This window comes from Caloenas nicobarica, chromosome 27 (genome assembly GCF_036013445.1).
Source record: "Caloenas nicobarica isolate bCalNic1 chromosome 27, bCalNic1.hap1, whole genome shotgun sequence".
In the NCBI taxonomy this organism is placed as follows: Eukaryota; Metazoa; Chordata; class Aves; order Columbiformes; family Columbidae; genus Caloenas; species Caloenas nicobarica.
The window spans coordinates 4,667,825-4,686,681 of NC_088271.1; the positions used below are offsets into that span (position 1 = coordinate 4,667,825).

The 18,857-nt window shown below is 54.4% G+C and overlaps 2 protein-coding genes and 1 long non-coding RNA gene across 13 annotated transcripts; 1 reads left to right on the forward strand and 2 right to left on the reverse strand.

The window, feature by feature from the left end:
* The first annotated feature begins 628 nt into the window (after nucleotides 1–628).
* On the forward strand, nucleotides 629–7,084 carry LOC135999047 (C-type lectin domain family 2 member D-like). 11 transcript variants are annotated; one of them, XM_065652469.1, is made up of 11 exons: nucleotides 629–878; nucleotides 1,069–1,496; nucleotides 2,273–2,347; nucleotides 3,137–3,248; nucleotides 3,354–3,494; nucleotides 3,987–4,116; nucleotides 4,556–4,612; nucleotides 5,029–5,121; nucleotides 5,223–5,407; nucleotides 5,527–5,630; nucleotides 6,056–7,084. In XM_065652469.1, exons 6-11 carry the CDS (start codon nucleotides 4,092–4,094, stop codon nucleotides 6,210–6,212), a joined length of 621 nt encoding a protein of 206 aa, XP_065508541.1. In that variant the 5' UTR covers nucleotides 629–878; nucleotides 1,069–1,496; nucleotides 2,273–2,347; nucleotides 3,137–3,248; nucleotides 3,354–3,494; nucleotides 3,987–4,091; the 3' UTR covers nucleotides 6,213–7,084. The 11 variants fall into 11 exon arrangements, with proteins under 11 accessions (XP_065508541.1, XP_065508535.1, XP_065508534.1 ...); XM_065652463.1 differs by lacking the exons at nucleotides 3,137–3,248; nucleotides 3,354–3,494 and having other exon boundaries at nucleotides 1,069–1,186; nucleotides 1,313–1,496; XM_065652462.1 differs by lacking the exons at nucleotides 3,137–3,248; nucleotides 3,354–3,494 and having other exon boundaries at nucleotides 2,270–2,347.
* Nucleotides 6,699–10,408, reverse strand: LOC135999046 (killer cell lectin-like receptor subfamily F member 1). The gene is made up of 6 exons (XM_065652461.1): nucleotides 10,309–10,408; nucleotides 9,513–9,599; nucleotides 8,925–9,104; nucleotides 8,378–8,538; nucleotides 7,470–7,585; nucleotides 6,699–6,822 (listed from the first exon to the last, which is right to left on the reverse strand). Exons 1-6 carry the CDS (start codon nucleotides 10,406–10,408, stop codon nucleotides 6,699–6,701), a joined length of 768 nt encoding a protein of 255 aa, XP_065508533.1.
* A 6,487-nt stretch (nucleotides 10,409–16,895) lies between these two features.
* LOC135999254 (uncharacterized) lies at nucleotides 16,896–18,362 on the reverse strand. The gene is made up of 3 exons (XR_010607687.1): nucleotides 18,165–18,362; nucleotides 17,567–17,628; nucleotides 16,896–16,983 (listed from the first exon to the last, which is right to left on the reverse strand). It is a non-coding gene; the product is annotated as an uncharacterized LOC135999254 (long non-coding RNA).
* Nucleotides 18,363–18,857: the final 495 nt, after the last annotated feature.

Below are 18,857 nucleotides of genomic sequence, written 5' to 3' on the forward strand. Positions count from 1 at the left end.
ATTGCACATCAACCGTCTGCACCAATTAATTATGACATTAATTTGGCTCGGTGTAAAACAAACAAGTTTGTTTTAACAAGCAAGTTTGCTCACGGGGAGGGATGGAAGGAGCATCCTGCTGTTGCAGAGAAGCCTCCTCGTGCACACCCACCCTCGTGCACACCCTTGTGCATGCTGTACCCATCCCATTCTGCCCCGAGGGGAGGATTAAAAAGAAATAAAGAATTCCAAAAGTAAACACGCAGCAAGTGAACTGCCACGAGGCAGCGCCTGGTCCAGAGCCCAAGGAGGGCGAACACCCAAACCCCAGTTTGCTGATCCGAGGAGGGGGACAGGGGACATGGACATGGGGGTGGCTGCAAGTCTAAGCCACAGCTGCCACATCGGGGTGACGGGGAGGAGATAAGAGCATCTCTCTATAGAATAAACCTCCAAAAATAGCATAAAGCTCCCAGAACAGTTTCCCCAGCTCAGAGCGAGCTGCGCAGCTCGGCGGGACTGCGCCAGGGTGCTGTGCGGTCTGAGCTGGATGCCTGAGGCTGGATGGACTGGGAGCACTGGGAAGGGCCGTTTGCAGCAGCCCTGGTGTCACGTAGCCACGTCACTGCTCTCGCAGGGGACACGGGGAGGTTTGTTCACCCACCAGCCAGGTCGGGTTCGTCCCTAACAGCCCCACGGCTGCTTTCAGCTGCTTCTGGGGGGGATCAGGACTTGGGGGGCCCCAAGAGCCCCGTAACGCAGCCTTGGATGAGGGAACACACCCCTGTGCAGAAATGGGACATCCCCAGCTCCTCCTCCTGCCTGGAGCGTCTCCTACCACGATCAAAACACGAAATTTCTGCCAAAAAGAAGAGAAGAGAAACCAGCGTCTTTATCAGGTACAACCCCTCCTCCCCAGCACCACTTGCCCTTTCTTGATGATTTCTCTGCAATTATGATGTGGGTGGGGGAAATGTGGTATCACCGTCCCACTGTTGAGCCTATAAATAGTTTCGTTTGCTGCCTTTGGCACCCGCAGTAGCTTTGGTGACGTGTTTGCGGCTCATTTTTTGCGCTTACTGTGAAAAGGAACCCGCGTATTTCATGTGGGGAAGAGGCCTTGGCTGGGGAAGCGGCAAATATTCATTTGCAGGGACGGCAGGTGGGATCTGTCGCCTGGAAATCAGCCGTGTCGCTGTCATGGCCGGTGGGTACAAAAATGCTGACGATGGGCAGCGGTAGCTGCGGCGTGGGGGATGTCTTTGAGCTGATGCCGTCTCTGCTGCCCACCCTCCCCTGTTGTTTCTTTTCTTGCTGGAATTCACTGAAGCAGCTGGTTTAATCTGGAAAAAGAGTGTGAGCGTATTTACTAAGGTCGGTGCAGAGGAGCTGGGGAAAGGAAAAAGCTGCAAAGGGGGAGGATACATCTCTGGCTGCATCCCCTCTTTTGTCCCCTGGAGGAGGACACAGCGGCACAGCCTGGAGCTCCGTGCTGGTGCCGGAGGGAGCAGGGGAAGGTGAGCAGCTTTACATTCTGCAGTTAAATTACATTGTCTTTGAGCCGCCCTGGTTTGTTTTGATGCTGCTGGGCTCGCAGCACTTCCTCTGGTGTTTATTTCCACGCATGACTGCTCGGAGTGGTGCATTACAACATGGAAAAAACCAAGTTTTTTGAGGTACTTAGTCATCACATCAGCAGAAGAACCGCTATCGGAGCTGAATCGCATCCAGATAACAACAGCACTTGCTCCTGCTGTACTCACAGCGTCCAGCCCTGGGCTCTCTTGTAGCTTTGCCCCAATTCTGCAAGTCCTGGTGGAGCCTGACCTGGGTTTGGAATGTGGCTGCTCCCCCAGGATCTCCCTTTGGGAGACACAGGAGAATGTGAAATATTAACTGAAAAAACAAACCAGAAATGGTGATAAGAAAAGGTTCCTACGGCAACAATAATGATCAGAGAAGGGGTTTACCGCAGGAAGCAACGTGGAAGGGGTGGCTTTCAGCAGCTGCTTCGGGTTGTTTCAATTTGCTGGATTCTTGCTCCAGTACTACGGGTAGGGGATACATTTGGGGTTCAGGAGCACAGAGCATCCCTGCGTGGGTTTAAACCCCTCAGCTGGCTGGAGGCTGCGGGAATGGAGGGGGAGACCTGCAGTTATTTCTCTATTGTGGAGGAAAGAACAGGCAGTGGAAGTTGGTTTCCCTTATCTCTTATCTCTCATCTCATCTCATCTCTTATCTCTCATGTCTTATCTCATCTCTTATCTCTTATCTATCTCTCCTCTCCCAGCAGCTCCCGGAAACTGGAAGCTGGTTTGGACCAAGAAGCTGGTGTGGAAAAGCCCATTTTCCGCTGAGCATGCAGAGGGTGAGCTGGGAGCCTGCAGAGAAGTGAAATTTTCTTCTTTTTTTCTTTCTTTTTTTTTTTTTCGGGTAAAAGCTGGATTTTTCTCTTGTTGCAGCAGTATTTGGGTGTTGTCAGACGAGGGATTCAGTCCTGTTTGCTGCGTGGATTTTTTTATCCCTCGGGCACCACATAAGAGCGCCTTTATTTCCATGTGCCACTGGCTGTAGTTTCCTCCTACTGAGGCCATGGACTAGAACAATGTTCGCATTTAATATTTCAGACATGCTTTTTGGTATGCAAAAGTCTTTTACTTCCCACAAGCCCAGTGTATTTGGGACTATTTTCTGATGATTTGGTTTCTCTGCTGTTCCTCACTTGGTGTTTTTGCTCCTCTTCCTCCATCACCTGCTGTTTTCCTCCAAAACTCACCAAGCTGCAGCCTGGAGCAGGAGTAATTTGGTGCTGGGGCCAGCAGCAAAATGCTACATCACTTCAACCCTATTCAAGATCAAATGTTTGAGGACTAAAAAAAAAAAAAAATTGATTCCTGGCTTTGCAAACACATGAAGGTTGTTCTCACCTGGAACATACTTGATGCAAACAGAGTAAGATCCAAAGTGCAGGTGGAGATAATGTAAATGTGTTTACAGTGCCAACATTAAACAGGAACAGATGTCAGGGCTGTAGATACGATTTTAATAAACATAGAAGCTCTTTCTTATGGGAGTTGCAGCTGCCTGTGGCTTCAAGGGCTCGTTGACAACAGCATCTGTAGCTTTTTCTGTTTCACATTTTTTCTGTTTCTCTGAGGTTTTTCTTGTGAATATTCTGCAAATATCTCCTGGGGGACTGGTTTTGCGTTTCTGAGGAGAGACCAAAATGTTTTTCCATGCGCTCTGGGAAAAGGCCACGTCCAGGAAAGGTCAGCAAGTAAAAGAGTTTAGAAAACCAGTTTGTAAGAACAACTGCCAAGGTTTAATTGCCAGGCGACAATAAACCATGGCACTCACCCCGCCTTTCTCCTTAGATAGGGGCCTCAGGTCTAGGATTTGCAGGCACGGCTGGCAGGGCGCTCTTCGGATGCCGGCCATGGTCGAAGAGAGTGAGGCCCTCGTGATCTCCCTCTTACACAGGGTGTATGACGCTTATGGGGTGGAAAACTCAGACGGTCAGTTTTAGTCACCTGTTCTGTCCGCCCCTCCTTGCAAATACGCCCCTCTCGTGACGGAACCTGCGAAATCTTATCAGTGTTCTTGGCTGTCATAGCAATAAATCTAAACACGAGCTTCTTCAGGATTCCACTGGCCACTCTTCTCTGTCTTGGAGCACAGTGTCTGAGAAACATGCAGGCAAAAATTGAGAAAAGTGCAGTTACTTTGAAGTACTTAGCTGAAAGGAAAATTCACTAAAAGAGAACTGGTCTTGTTTTTAACAAAACCGGGACAACGTCTTAAAAACCTACGCTGTTGTGGGAGGTTTTGGGAAGCAACAATTCAGAGTGAACACAGGCTGGAACATGGAAAGAACAGGAGAGAAGGAGCTTTTAGAAAGAAGTGCTGTGACTGCAACACTGAGGTTTGGAGGGGATTATGAGTTTTGTCTGGTTGGTTGTTGTTGTTTTATTATCACTATTATTTTTTTATTTTATTTTTTATTTTAGTGACTGCAGGTGCACCCCGGCAAAGCCCCGGGCGGAGCAGGACCGGTGGAGCTGCGGGACACGCTCGTCCCCAGAGGGTCCGTCTGTCCCCTCCGCACACCAGGGATGGCAGAAGCTCTTAGTGGTGCAGGTACTTGAGCACCATCCCCTTTCCCAGAGGCTTTAAGAGCCGCCCTGGAGACGAGGGGGTGATTTCTGTGCTGGGGGACGGCGCTCAGATGGGTTTGAAGGACCATCCAGCAGCACGTGGGGTGACCTGAGGGTCCTGGCGCTGAAAACACCTTGGAGCTGAAGAAATGGGGACGTAATTGAGACAAAACCTCTCCAGGGCAAACAGAGCTGGCAGAAGCTGGTAAAATCAAGGCTGGTTTGGAAAAACAAAGCGAGTAATGGTGTTTTGAAGGCAGAAATCGTGTTTTCCTTCCTGCCGTGCATGTAAACCAGCTGGAGGGGAAATGAGAATGTCTTTCCCAGGAGAAAGACAGCCAAAGTTAGTAATTTTCTACTGAAGAACTTCAGAGCATTAGCAGTAACTCTTTACATTTCATGAGCTTCTTGCTTTGGCACAGGCGAAGACCCGACGGCTGTAACGATGCTGCCGCAGCAGAGAGCAGAGCAAAGGACCAGTGAGCACCAGCCTTGTTATGGGGACACTGGGAGGTTGTGGCTGGGCCGAGTGTGACGTGGGCAGCTAAAATTTAGGTTAAAATAGCTGGGGAGAGGGGCAGGAGGATGATGGAAGTAAAGCTGTTTGCAAGCTGCGGGAGGCACAGGGTGGCCCAAACGGTGGGTCTGGGGGACGGTGCCCATCTCTTGTGGTTGGGGTGGGATGGAGAGGATTCAGTGAGGTCAGACAGCCCTAAAAATCCTGGAGACTGATGAAAGCACTGGGATGCACCCCTGAACTGAGCCTGCACCCCACTGTACCCTCCATGTGCTTTGTGGCCGTATTTAAAGGCGCCGAAGGCCCCTGAGTGGGAAACACAAGAGCTGCGGGAGCTGGGGCTGCTCTTCGTGTCTCTTCCATGTGGTTTGTACCCAGGTTTTAGTCTTAAGTGCATTAAGGATCAAAAGGTCCCCATCGGGGTCACCGTGGTCGTAGCCGTGTTCCTTCTCACCATCATCGCGCTGGCGGGTAAGTGCCTGAGGATGGAGGTGCCAACCCCCACAGTCTTCCCCTCCCCTGGAGAAAACCCACCAGGTTGAGTCACCAGGATGTGTTCTGCTTCTTTCCAGTTAAGAGATGCCCGTCCTGTCCATCCTGCCCCTCTCGCGTCCTTCCCGGCTGCCTGGAAAATGGCATTGGATACAGGGAAAAGTGCTTTTACTTTATTGAGGATGAAGCGGAGTGGAACAGGAGTCAGAGCTCGTGCATTTCTCTTGGAGCACATTTGGCCACCATTGACAGCTGGGAGGAGCTGGTAATTGGGAAATTCCTGAGAACCGGTGTGTCAGCAGCTGTTGCCAAGACAATTTGGGATTCCCCTGGAGAGCAAAACATGAAGATACATATCTGATGTTGATTTTTTTCCCACTCTAGCGTTTCCTCTTGCGCTATGGGCGTTCCTTGCACTACTGGGTAGGTCTGCAAAGGGAAGACTCTGGACCTTGGAAATGGGTCAACGGGTCTCTCTTCAACAACTTGTACGTCCCTTCTTCTTTGGAGGACATAACCATGTCCTGGGCTGGGCTGGGGATTGAATGCCAGAAGACACGTATATATTATATACATATATAAATGTGTTGAGGTGAGAGCAATTAAGCATGACTTTTCTTGCTTGAGCTGAAGCGCTTGGACCAGAGTCTGTGGATTTGTGGGATGCAGATGCTGGCGGGGGGTTAAGGGCATCCCTGGATGGACCCTCCTGGGGTCACACAACTGACACTATTCCCTCCTTTGTGGAGGGCCAGGCAGGTTTTGTTCTTCATGGGGCATTTTCTGTGCTGGGAAGGGTGTTCCCTGCTCCTCACATGCTGTTACCCCGTCTGGGAGATGCTCAGCCGCCAATCTGAGGCTGACGGCAGCCCGTTTGCTTCCCTTTGAGTTTTCCTTTTGCTCTTTGATGCAGGTTTGATGTCCGGGGAAAGGGACAATGTGCCTATATCAACCAGGATGGGATCAGCAGCGACTGGTGCTCCCAGATGAAATTCTCTGTCTGCAGCCACCTGCAAAAGCGGCCCAGCACCATTCAGAAGGATTCAGAAATTCTTCCCAATTTCACCTGAAATTGCCCCCTCGGCAGAGGGGGTCAACCACAAGCTACTATTAACCCTACACGACGTGTTAGCCAGTGTCGCGATGATATAAATTCATTTTAATTTTAGGTTACAAAAGCAGAAACTCCTGACAACGGTGACACAAAGCTGAGACCAAAGAATCGTCACTTTGAATTTGACCGCAAGTGTCTTTCCAGCGTTTGCAGTTGCGGGGAGACTCGGGAACAATCAAGGGGTTTGGAAAACTCCCTGCTTTGCTGCTGCCGCACCGCGAAGCTCAGTCCTGCTGGTTTTCCTGTCTTCATTGTTGTTGTGTGTTTTGGATTTGTTTTTTTTCTGGATTTGGAGGATCTGGAGGCAAGGGGCAGAAATACAAAGTGGAGACCCCAACCTCAGCAAGGAGCCCCCACCCGCTGCTCTGGGATGTGTTTTGGCATCCTGGTGAATTACTCAACACTGAGTTTGTCCTGTTTTTCCCGTGTCATTTCTTCTGGCTCATATCTCAGTGGCTTTTTTCTGGCAAATCCAGTGTAATGGAGTGCTGCAGCTGTGGGAACGCAGCTGACCCCTCCAAATCGCAGCACAAGCGTTCGCCTCGACGGGACCCTGCACCGGAGACCTGGAGAGCACCGGGACGGCAATCAGCCTGGCGTCGTGCACTCGGACACTGTGTTTCCAGTGACAATATTTATCTCTTTAGGGTGTTTTCCCCCCCAAAACCTGAACCGGTACAGCCACTGTCAGCTCAGCTGAATGGTAGCACCCGTTTGCCTCTTGTTTTCCAACTGTCGGGGAAGCAGAACTGTTGGTAAACCTCTCCTCACCCCAAAAAATAATTTCCCCTCCCCACACCCCGATGTGTGTACTAATAAATATTAGCTCTGTCGGAAACGGCCTTTTTAAAAATATATACCTGGGTCACTGTGGCTCTGACAGCACCTCTGCGTGAAAAATACTACAGCTGGGGCAAATATCCTGCTTTTTGACGGATTGAAATTTCCCCATTTTTGCACTTTGCATTTGGGTATATGATAGGAATAAGGGTTTAACTGCTTTTTTTTTTCCTCTCTTTTCCCTGTTTTGCAGCGGGGCTGCAGACACCAAACCCCTCTTGCTCTGGTTTATATTTGCTCCTATGAGCGTTGCTGCCGCCTCCAGGGGGATTTCGGGAGCAACCAGGCCTGTGCTGAGCATCGAGCTGGGAAATATTTCCCCTGGGACGGGGTTATTGGAACTTGCTGGTGAACCGGAGTGAGGGGCACTCACAAGGCTTCTTGTAACGCGGATCCATCCCACCAGCTCCACTCCTGCCCGCGCGTCTGGTTGATGCTCAGCCCCATCCAGGCTCCGGAGGTCTTTCTGCTTATCTCCCTGATGACAGCCTGGGAGAGGAGAAGAGACTCAGAGCTGATCGCATGGCAAAGAGACCTGATCCTGCCCATGAGGGTCTGTTCTGGGATGAGCCTGGCACATCCCTGTTGCAGACTGGGGGCTGGAGGGGTTGGTGGGTGCTTTGGGAGAGATGGGAGTGTGGTCTGGAGGTGATGGGCAGGGCTGGAGACATTCAAACCCGCCTGGACACAATGCTGTGTGATCTGCTCTGGTGACCCTGTGTCAGCAGGTGGATTGGACTGGATGATCTCCCGAGGTCCCTTCAACCCCAACCAGCCTGGGATGCTCTGTGTATGATTCGGTGAAGCAGTGTTTTTTGGGGTGACAGAGGAGCCTGGAAGCTCATTTCTGTATTTGCCCTTTTCCCTTAACCTCACCTAAGCTCCGATTTATGTTTTGAGGCTTTTTTTCCCCTTGAAATCACAGAATCATTTTGGTTGGAAAACACCCTCAAGCTCATCAAGAAAGAAGAAATTGTTCCCCAGATCCAACCTCAACCTCCCCTGGCGCAACTTGAGGCCGTTTCCTCTGGTCCTGGCGCTTGTTCCTGGGGAGCAGAGCCCGACCCCCCTGGCTCCAAGCTCCTTTCAGGCAGTTCAGAGATCAGAAGGTCCCCCCAGGTCCCTCAGCCTGACCCATCACACTGGCCATGTGGGCTTGGGTGCTTTGCCAGCCAGGAAGGAGAAAGGCCAACCACAACGTGGCTTTTTGTAGAAAGAAAAGCTTAAAAAAAGCTAAAAGCAGAGGCGATGCTCAAGCCCTTCCCCCTCGCAGTTATTCACCTTCTCCTCCACGCTTTCCAGCACAACCAGCTGAGATCGCTGGTACCCGCAGTTCTCCGCTGCCACCTCCCAGGTGTTGGTTTTTGTGGAAACCCAGTAGCACTTGGCTGCGAACGGCTGCCAGCCGGCAGGACAGAGCCGGCAAGCTGAGGTGCCTGCGGCAGAGGATGAGTGTGAGCGCTGCTTCACCCCCTGGGCTCCGCGGGGTGAGCGGCAGGGCTGGGGGCACCCCCCTTTGGGACATTTGAGGCTTTTCCTGCCCTTCGAGCCCTTCCAGGTGCGTTTTTGGGGCACGTGGACTCCGCCCATGCTGGAAAAATGTCCCTTGGTAATGGGGAAAAAGCAAGAGGGGCAACGGAGGAAGGTGATGGGGCACAGGGTGGTGCAGGGGGAGGGCGATGGGGATGGGGACAGCAACTGGGATGACTGGGGGGGTCTTGGGGTGTTTTCCCAAAGTTCCTGGCCTTGTTGTCCCCCTTCCACATGGAAAGGGGGCAACCAGGTGAGGTCCCCAGCACTGAAGCTGTGGGTGATGCTGAAGCCGTGGTACCTGTGACGTTGTGGCTCCCTTGTTCACACAGCCGCTGTCTCAGCTGCAGCTGGAAGCAACTCAAGGAGCATTTGAACTCCGGGATGTCCCGTCGGCTGGTGGTGACCAGGCAGGTTTCCCAGGAGCATTTGCTGGCTGGGGTCTCCATGTCCTGGCTCAGGACGGGGCCGTTTTCACCTGAAATGAGGATGGGTTTGACCCGCAGCATCGTGCTGCTGTGTTGGGACCGGAGGACGCAACCGCTGGGGTGACATCCCTGTGCAAAGCAGCTCTTGGGGACAGAGAAAGGTGCTGCCTGGGGACAGGACTCTGCGGAGGACACCCCTGGGGTCTCTGCAACCACCATCAGGGTGGAGAAAGGGACTTATATCAGGACAGGCTCCAAAACCAGATAAATCAGCCCGTGAAGGACATGCTGGCAGCTTTTCCCCTCCTGCCCCGTGGGGATCGCTGCTGCAGAGGTGGCCCAGGAGCTGCTCCCTGCTAGAAATACAGGAGAAATCCGCTCCAGCCCAGGCAGCGTTGGGCTGTGATAGTTTGGGGGGAGACTTTCACCATTTTGGGGTGACAGACCCTGCTACTCACCCTGTCGCTGCAGCAGCCACAGCACGATGCCCGTCAGGACTATGGTCCCAACCCATCCAGCTCCCAGCAGCGCCCAGTACCCAGGACCTGCAACAGGGACCAGAACTGGGAATGAGGGAGGAAGCAGCTTTTTGGGGCTCTTTGCCCTGTTTTTGATGCCCTTTGTTTCAGGAGACTTAGCGAGAAAACCTCGCGAGTGTCTGTAGGAGCCATGGAGCTGAGCAAACCCACAAGCTGCTTTGCTTGCTTGAGCGGGGACGCTGCAGCGAGCAAAGCTGCAAAGCCTCAGAACTGGGAGCTGGGCTGCTCTCCTCCTTGTGCTGCACTGAGGGTGCTGCAGGGATGGGAAGGACCCAAAGCAAAGCCCTTGGGATGCTTGAAGTGACAACGAGAGGGTGCAGGTCGCTGTGCGGCTCCTGCTCAGCATTGCTGAGCTGCAAAAAAGGATGAGCACATGAAGCCCTGCGTGAAGGGGTAGGGGTATCCTTGGGGGTTGGCTGTATTTTTGCTGCCTTTTCAAGAAAATTGGGCTATGGGAAAGAAATCTGCATGTGCTATCGCTCTCTGCCGGGCTGGAGATGGGTAACGAACCCACTTGAGAGCAAAACATTGGGTTTTGGCCACCATCAGCTCAGGAAAGCGCTGGGAAAGGCCCAGAAAATCCATTTTTCCCTGTGCTTTCCTGCAGAGTAGGGGTCCGGCAGCATCAGGGACATCAGCTCCTCCAACCCCCACCCATCACCAACCCCACAAGGTCGGGATGAGCGGAACAACCGCGCCCAACAAATTCACTCACCGGGAAGCTTCGCGCCGGCGCCGGGAGCCGAGCGCGGTGGCACCTCTGGCTTGGCGTAGACGGTGGTCAGCGCCATGGCCGGTCCCTGCCTTCGCGGCATTAAGATTTAGACCTAGGGGGTTTTTTTGTCCCCCCCAGAGCAAAAGCGAGCTCAGAGACCAGCAGCAGTGGTGGTTCTGTGGCTGGAGTCACAGCTAAAACCCCACACCCATCGTCGTGTCCCGGCTGTCACGTCCCCCGCTTCGCGCTCTGCTCTTCCGCTGGCTGCACCAGCCCACAAAGAGCTGCTTCTGAACGCACAGCTGCTTCTTCCAGGTGTTGAAGCAACTTGGGGGGAGAAAGGGAGGTATCTGAAGGTCTTTACCCATTGGGGAAAGCAGGTTCCTCCTCCTCCTGGTGCCAGAGACAGGCTGGTGCTGGCACATACTAATATAAATATATGTATATCTAGATATTTCTTGATTTCCTACCTGCTTTTCACCAGCAGCAGAGAGCAAGGATGTGACTCGCAATTTGCAGGGTGCTGGTTGATTTGGGGTTTGTTTTATTTTTAGCAGCTCTTTGGGTCTTGGCGCTGCTCCCACAGGTGAGAAAAGCAGAGCTGGTGATGCGGGAAACATCAAACCTGTTGCAACCAGCCACAGAAATGACAATTGGCTTGTTCAGTCTTTCTAGGGGCAAATTTGCAGAGGATCCACGTGGTTCCGTGCTCCTGCGAATGCTGAGAATGCAGCATTAAAAATCCTCTCTGGGAAAGGAGGTGACATGAAAAAGCAGAGATGTTCCCTCCCAAAAAATAAAGGACAAGGTATAACATGCATTTTGCTTTCAGGGTGGGATTTGGCTCATTAAGTGTTGGATCTTGCGGTTGATCCCCTGCTTTAGCTGCTTACAGGGGGATACATCACCCCCTCTCTTTTCCCCCTTGCTCTTTTCATCTTATCTTGCTTTGTCATTCTTTCTGTCTTTCTTCTTTCTGTCTTTCTTGTCCCTTCCCATGCTGATGCGTTTTTAGCACAGGACAAAAATGCTCCATTGAGCTCCAAATATCTGGGTTCATGTCATAAAGTTCTTACTGGCCTCTGCAAAAGGAACCTGAAAAAAAACCCCCAACAAAACAACACAAAACCCCCGCAAACCCAAACAAACAACAAAACTCAACGCAAACCACAAAACTGATTATTTATTATATGTGCAGCCCAAAGCAATTTCTGAGGGTACATAGGCAACTAACTTGCAGGGACCCTCAGCATCACATCAAACACTCTGTACTTGTGTTTCTCCTCTGTTTCTCTTAAGGGCGAGGAACAAGCTCACGAAACTTTCCCCTACTCATCTTAGACCTGAAAAAGCCGCGTACAACCACATTCTAGCTGGGTTCTGCTCTCTCGCAGACAAATTGGCTGAATTAAGATCTCAAGGTTCCCCGAGAGATCGTTCATTTACAACAACCGCTTCCAAAGTCTTGACAGACCATCAGAACCTGGATACGTGGTGACCCGGAGGCCACGGAGCGGCTGGCGGATCCCTCGATCTGCTGCGATCGGTGCCCACAAACCAAACGCGCGGATCCCGGGTTGTGTCGGGGATCTCCGGGAAGAGACGTCCCAGGGCTGGAGCTGCCTGGGGAGAAAATGAGCCAAAGCTCCGACGTCGGCCCAGACACAACAGCCCCACCAGCTGCAGCGTATTGAGCAGAATCACCGCTCACCAGGAGAAATAACTGGTTTGTGCCCCGGTCCCTGCGGACCCAGCGGAGCCGCGGCCCTCGGCAGCGCCCACAGCCCCGGCGCCACCAGCCCCCGGCCCGGGCAGCGCCGGCTCCCCCGTCACCCCTCGGGCAGCCCCCGCACCAACCAAGCTCTGCCCGGGCCTGGGGCTCAGTTTGGCCACGACCTCTCTGGGCCAGGCGGGGTCAGGATGGGCTCTGCTGGAAAACCTGACGTGCGGCCTTTGCCAACGTGGACAGAGCCCTCGTGTGGGAAACAAAGATCCTGCACGCCCAGCCCGGCTTGGCAAATCAAACTCCACACAGAAACAATCACAGGATGATCAGGAACAACATGAATCATAGAATCATTCTGGTTGGAAATGACACTCAAGCTCAACGAGTCCAACCATAACCCACCCCTGGCACTGCCCCATGTCCCTGAGAACCTCATGTCCGTCTGTCCAACCCCTCCAGGGATGGTGACTCCAGCACTGCCCTGGGCAGCCTGTTCCAATGCCCCACAGCCCTTTGGGGAAGAAATTGTTCCCCTGATCCTCCCCCAGAGGCTCTGAGCCCCATCATGTCTGACTGGAAGGGCTGCAGCATCCAAGCTCTCCCTTCCATCCCGTGCGACAGCTCCACCTCGCCTGCCCTGCCCACCCCTCCTGCCCAGCCCGGACCCTCCTGCCAGCACTGCAGGCGTGGGACTCGTCCCACCGAGTCCCCCTCGTGCCAAGGATGTCCCAGCTCTGGGAACGGCCCAAGGCTTCCAGCCAAAGGCACTTGCAGCCCCAGCCCCTGGGAGCCGCCCGTGGGGGCCGGGGGCAGCCCAGCCCCCCTGAACCCTTTCCCTGCCCAGGAGCAGCTGGGGAGGCTCTTGGGCTGGGGCGGAACACGGGGAGCCCCAACATTCCTTCCTGGGACACCCCAAAGAGTCCTTAGATACCAACAGCCAGAGGGACCATGGCGCAGCCACCACTGCGGCTCCCAGCCCGTGGCCCCTGGGCCCCGCCGGTTCTGCGGCTCCTGCAGCCGTCTGTGCTCCCCCAAACCTTCTACCCGCCAGGTAGGGACCCACCCCGAGCCCCGCAGCCCGGGACGCTCCTGGGGGCAAGAGCGGAGGTGACTGCCGGCCATGGCTCCTGTCTCTCTTGCAGGCTCAGCCCCCCTGTGCCCACCGCCCGGGCAGGAGCAGCCCTTCCCCGCAGCCTGGGCACCCCCGGCCCCACCAGCAGGTACGGCACCCCTGTCTGCTCGGACACCCCGGCACCTTCGGCCCCTTCGCCATCCCCGACCCCGGGCACTCCCAGCACCCACCACCCCTGTCCCCCGGCACATACGGCACTGGGCAGAACCGGGGGCCATCGACGATGGGGGCCGGCTTGGGGGGTGCCCATGGTCCCCCCAGCCCAGCACGGCTCCCTCTCCCCACACAGGTCTGCAGAGAGCACCATGTGGCTGCTGGTTTGACCCCCGGGTGTTCCACATCCAGTGGACCATCCCCTACGGCCACCAGGGCACAGCGGTCGCCCCAGCCCCTCCAGTGCTGCCGACATCCATCCCCGGCTCCCAGCACGTCCAGGGGCAATGGGCACCGATCAACGTTCCCAGCACGGCCACTGCTGCGGGGGCACCTGGGGGCAGGAACATCCCCCGGAGCAGCAACGTCCCCACCAGCTCCTCTGCTGCTCCCCAGAAGAAGGGCCAGGAGGACCTGGGAGCTGACCTGCACGTCTCCGAGGAGATGCTGCTTCAAGAGGCCCATCGGCTTTTTGGTGTCTCCCGGGATGCCCTGGGGGTCACCGAGGATGGGTCCAGCAGCGGCCCCACAGCTCCTGACCCTGTGGCCACCGGTGCAGAGGGGAGTGCGGTGGCCCCAGCCTCCCCAATACTGCTGACGTCTGTCACCATCTACCAGCACGTCAAGGGGCCACTGCAACCCCTCAACATCTCTGGCACAGCCACCAACGTGGGGACACCCCCAGGCAGCACCAGCCCCCCCAGCCCCTCTGCTGCCCCCCACCACACAGCTCCTGGGGACCACACGGGCCCCCTGCCAGGAACCCAGGTGGTGCCATTAGAAGAGGCCCTGACGATCTTCGGCTGCTCCTTGGATGCGCTGGGGGTGGCCCAGGACGATCCCATCAGCAGCCCCAGGCCAGGGCACCCTGGTGGCACCAGTTCAGCCGTCCCCCAGCCTGACTTCTCGTCCCTCGCGCTGCCCGAGGATCTTCTGAGCCCAGATTACAGCGTCCCTGAGCTCAGAGAGGCCGTGCTGAGCACGGCCGAGTTCCATGTGCTGGGCATGGAGCCCCCGCAGCTGTGGAGGGACGCGGGGATGGAGCTGCCACCGGCCCAGGCTGCCCTGGCAGAGCAGCGGGGGCAGAAGCGGGGGCAGAGCCCCTCGGCAGAGCCCCCCAGCAAGCGCAGGGCTCTGGCAGGGAGCAGGGGGGTGGGAGGGGGGGATTAGACCAGAGCAGGGGACACGGGGCTGGGGGGGGTTGGGAGATGAGGGGTGCAGTATTTGGGGGTGGGGGGGTCTGGGGGTGTGTGGGAGGAGGGGGAGTGTGTTTGGGGGCCTGGGGGGTTGGAGGGTGTGGGAGGAGGGTGGTGGGTTTGGGGGTGGGTGGGTTAGGGGAGGTGTGGGAGGAGGGGGGTGCTTGGGGGGGTGTTAGTGGGTGCGGGAGGAGGGGGTGGTGGGTTTGGGGTGAGGGGCTTAGAGTAGCTTTGGGACCTTTTCCCTTGTTTTTCTATTAAATGCTGTTTCTCCAGAACTGCTCCGTGCCTGTGTGGGAGGGGGAGGGAGCACAGGGGGCACCGGGAAACGGCCCCAAGAGCTGCAAAAGCCCCGATGAGCCCAAATCAGAGCCCATGAGCCCCCAAGGGCACCGAGCCCCGCCAGGGCCGAGTCACCGCCAGCAGGACAGACAATGGGGGGGTCCCCTGTCCCCTTCCCCAGGGGAAGCCGCCCTTTGGTGGGGGGAGCAGGACAGATGGGTCCCTGCAGGACTCACGGACACGGCCCCACACAGGAAGCAGCACGGAGCCCCTGGGACAGGGACAGACCTGGGGGGCCAGAGTGGGCATGGACACACAGAGAACAGGGGTGCAACGTCTTCGTCTGGAACAGGAGCAGCATCCCCTCCAGCGGGGACAGGGCTCGGGGCAAAGCCCTTCAGAGCCTCAGGACAACCAGGCCCTTCCTCGGGTCCCACCGCGCTCAGCTCCAGAGCCCGGCTTTGCCTCCCTGCCGCAGCAAAATAACCCCAAATGAGCCCCAGAATGGCGAGGGAGGGACTGCAGGGCAGGGACCCTCCTGCCCTTGTCTGGCTGCACCTTGGATAACTGCAAGAGCAGAAACGGGTGGAAATAAAATTGGAAATACCAGCAGGTACGGCACCCCTGTCTGCTCGGACACCCCGGCACCTTCGGCCCCTTCGCCATCCCCGACCCCGGGCACTCCCAGCACCCACCACCCCTGTCCCCCGGCACATACGGCACTGGGCAGAACCGGGGGCTGTCGGTGATGGGGGCCGGCTCAGGGGGTGCCCATGGTCCCCCCAGCCCAGCACGGCTTCCTCTCTCCGCACAGGGCTGCAGAGAGCACCGTGTGGCTGCTGGTTTGACCCCCGGGTGTTCCACATCCAGTGGACCATCCCCTATGGCCACCAGGGCACAGCGGTGGCCACAGCTCCCTCAGTGTTGTTGAGAGCCGCTCACGACCCCCAGGACAGTGAGGGGCTGAGTCCAGAGATCTCCAGCATGGCCACCCCCATGGGGACACCCCCAGGCAGCAACATCCCCCCAGGGACCGATGTCCCATCCAGCCCCTCTGCTGCTCCCCACTACCCAGCTCCTGGGGACCACACGGACCCCCAGCCAGTAACCAAGGTGGTGCCATTAGAAGAGGCTCTAAAGATCTTCGGGTGCTCCTTGGATGCACTGGGGGTCACCCAGCAGCCTCAGGCCAGGGGACCCTGGTGGCACCAGCTCAGCCGTCCCCCAGCCTGACTTCTCGTCCCTCGTGTTGCCCGAGGATCTTCTGAGCCCAGATTACAGCGTCCCCGAGCTCAGAGAGGCCGTGCTGAGCACGGCCGAGTTCCATGTGCTGGGCATGGAGCCCCCGCAGCTGTGGAGGGACGCGGGGATGGAGCTGCCAGGCCTGGCATTTCCCTTTTTCCACTTACCAGGAGCCTCCCCAATCACCACAGTGTTTTAAAGATGACCGAGACAACAAAAGAATGACATAGATAAGCCCTCTCGGCATCCTTGGCTGCATCTCATCTGGTCCCACAGACCGCATGTGTCTAATTGGCTTAAGAAATCTCCAACAATTCCTACCCTGCTCCAAAAGCATTTTGCACTTAACCTGAATTTTGAAAAGCGCCAATTTTTGGAATTAATAAACTCAGGAACTTTTGACTCCATACACACAAATCTTTGTACTTTATATACTTAATTACCCTTTTGATGCAGTTCTTGTATTCTGATTAAAACGTACAAGAGTCAGGAACTACCACAGCTCACAGTGGTTAGCAGAGTCTTTTAAAGTAACATTGTGCTATTTCAACTACGTGCTATATACAGTACTATGCTGTATTTTTACACAGATGCTTGGTAACTGCAGTCCTCGAGGATTTTCCTGCTTGCATGAACACAACAAAGGCAAGTTACTGATGACTTACTACATCCTTCAACAGGAACCTAGTGATAGTAACCTATCAAACATGGTATTGAAGTCCCCTCCGTACTGAGGATGGTAAAGAAACCGTGACATAAACCAAACATACTTTTATTGCAGTTCCCACAGCTTTAGTTAAAAGCTTCATCTTACACTGGTTTCTTCCAAGATGTCTTGAAGCTCTTGCGACTCTGCCCCTGTCAGCGCTGCCCCCATGTCGCTCAGATAGACGGGGTTATCGACCACGCGCTGTCCCGCCTGCATCATCTGGAGTACAGACTCTCTGAAAAAATGGTAATAAACCCCCAAAGGCTCAGTCAACTTTTACATTCATAGGGGAGTATCCTTATAGAGTTATTTAATTGTCATGACGGAGTAAAGAAATGAAACACAGCTCAGTTTCATAGCTAAATGTCATTTTTTCAAATTTGTCTAAGCCAACAGTCAGTAACAAACGTATACATCACTTGATAAAAGGAATGATCGCTGATAATAGAACCAAATATATTAAATGCTCTCTTAACAGTTACAGAAAATTTTTGTGTGCCAGAATGCTGAGACCTCTACTGCGCTCATATTACATCAAACTGTGATACTTATTGCAGGGATAAGTAATAACATTTATTCACTTAGACCCAGATCACCTGCCATAGGAGTTATCGTCCTACCTCAGATCTGAGTTTCACATCAGCCTTTCAAAACCTCCCCTCTGTTTCCAACAAGGGATGACAAATTTTGCATCCCAAACCAAAATTCTAGCTGACAGTTCAGCAAATATCTCTTCTTCATTACAACAGAAGGACAAGTGGAATAGAAATATCTCTGAGAACACGCTGTTCCCAAAGCGGGGAACATGGGAGACGTACCTGTACAAGGGGTTCAAGGCAATGATGTCCCGGATTGTTTTGACAATTTCTGCAGTAAGAGCCTATAAACAAAATAAAGATTTAATCAAGGAAAGGACTGGAAAAGGACAAATAAGGCCTCAGTACAAATATGACATTCCACGACCTCTCCGGCACAGGAGCACAGAAATGCAGCCCCTGGGTCCCCTCTGTGATGGTGTGTGGGATCGGTACCGCGTGGTGGGGCAGTTATTGCTCTGGAGACAAGGAAAGGCAAGAAGGGGAACAGGCTAGGGTCCTGCACACACAAAACTTAACTGGTTTTTGGCCAGAAGATATGATCAGGTTGACCACTCAAGTCACTCAGTTTGATAGAGGATATTACACAGATTTAAGCACAGCTCAACCATGTTGTTCAGCAACGTTTTGAAGCGACCAGTTCTAAGGAATTGAGCTGTGGTAATGAAAAATAATTCTTTTTGTCTAATCCCCTCAGGCAGTGGCCGTGAGAAGGATGAACTGAGGTTTCTGAGGCCTGAAATTAGAGCCTGATGTTAGAACTCTTCCTTTCAAGGAACTCTACAGGACATGTCCAGGCTTGCATGATTAATTCACTCACTTTAACCTCTTCTGTGATCTGAAAATCTTCATGAACCACGTTCTCGACTTCCACCATGAGAACCTCCTGTGAGGCCGCAGCGACAGGATCCAGCACCACTTCCACAGCTTGGTCCTTTGCTCCAGGCTCCTCTTCAGCCTCTTTCTTGGAGCGTTTCTGTTTCCTTCAAACCTTCTGCTTGTTCTCGGGCTCCTCAGGCTCAACCTCCAGTTGCTCGTTTATACGAATCCTGAAAGCCAAAAGAAACCAGCTACAACCAAGTCCCTGTGCGGGGACCTGAAGGGACCTCGTGTGGCAGCTGTGACTGATGCAGACCTTCTTGCTGTGTTCGGGGGCTTACGGGCCGGCCCCCCAGAAGCTGCTGCCGCAGGAGCCCCAGCAGCAGCTGAAAGCAGCCGTGGGCGGTGGGGACAAAGCCCACCTGCCTGGTGGGTGAACAAGCCTCCCTGTGTCCCCTGCGAGCGCGGTGGCTGTGCGGGAGCTGCCTTTCTCATCGCACCTTTTTATGCTGTTAACCACAGCCACCCCTTTTTCAGAAGGGACAAAGCACAATTAGCTTAACGAGGCTGTCAGGTCTGCAGCATTAGGTGCTCTCTGGGAGCTGGGTTTTGTTGCTTTGCCTCTGTGCAGCCAGATTGGATGCAGAAAAAACGTTAAAGCTTGCAGACCTTTAAACTAAAGTGTTTGTTTCTT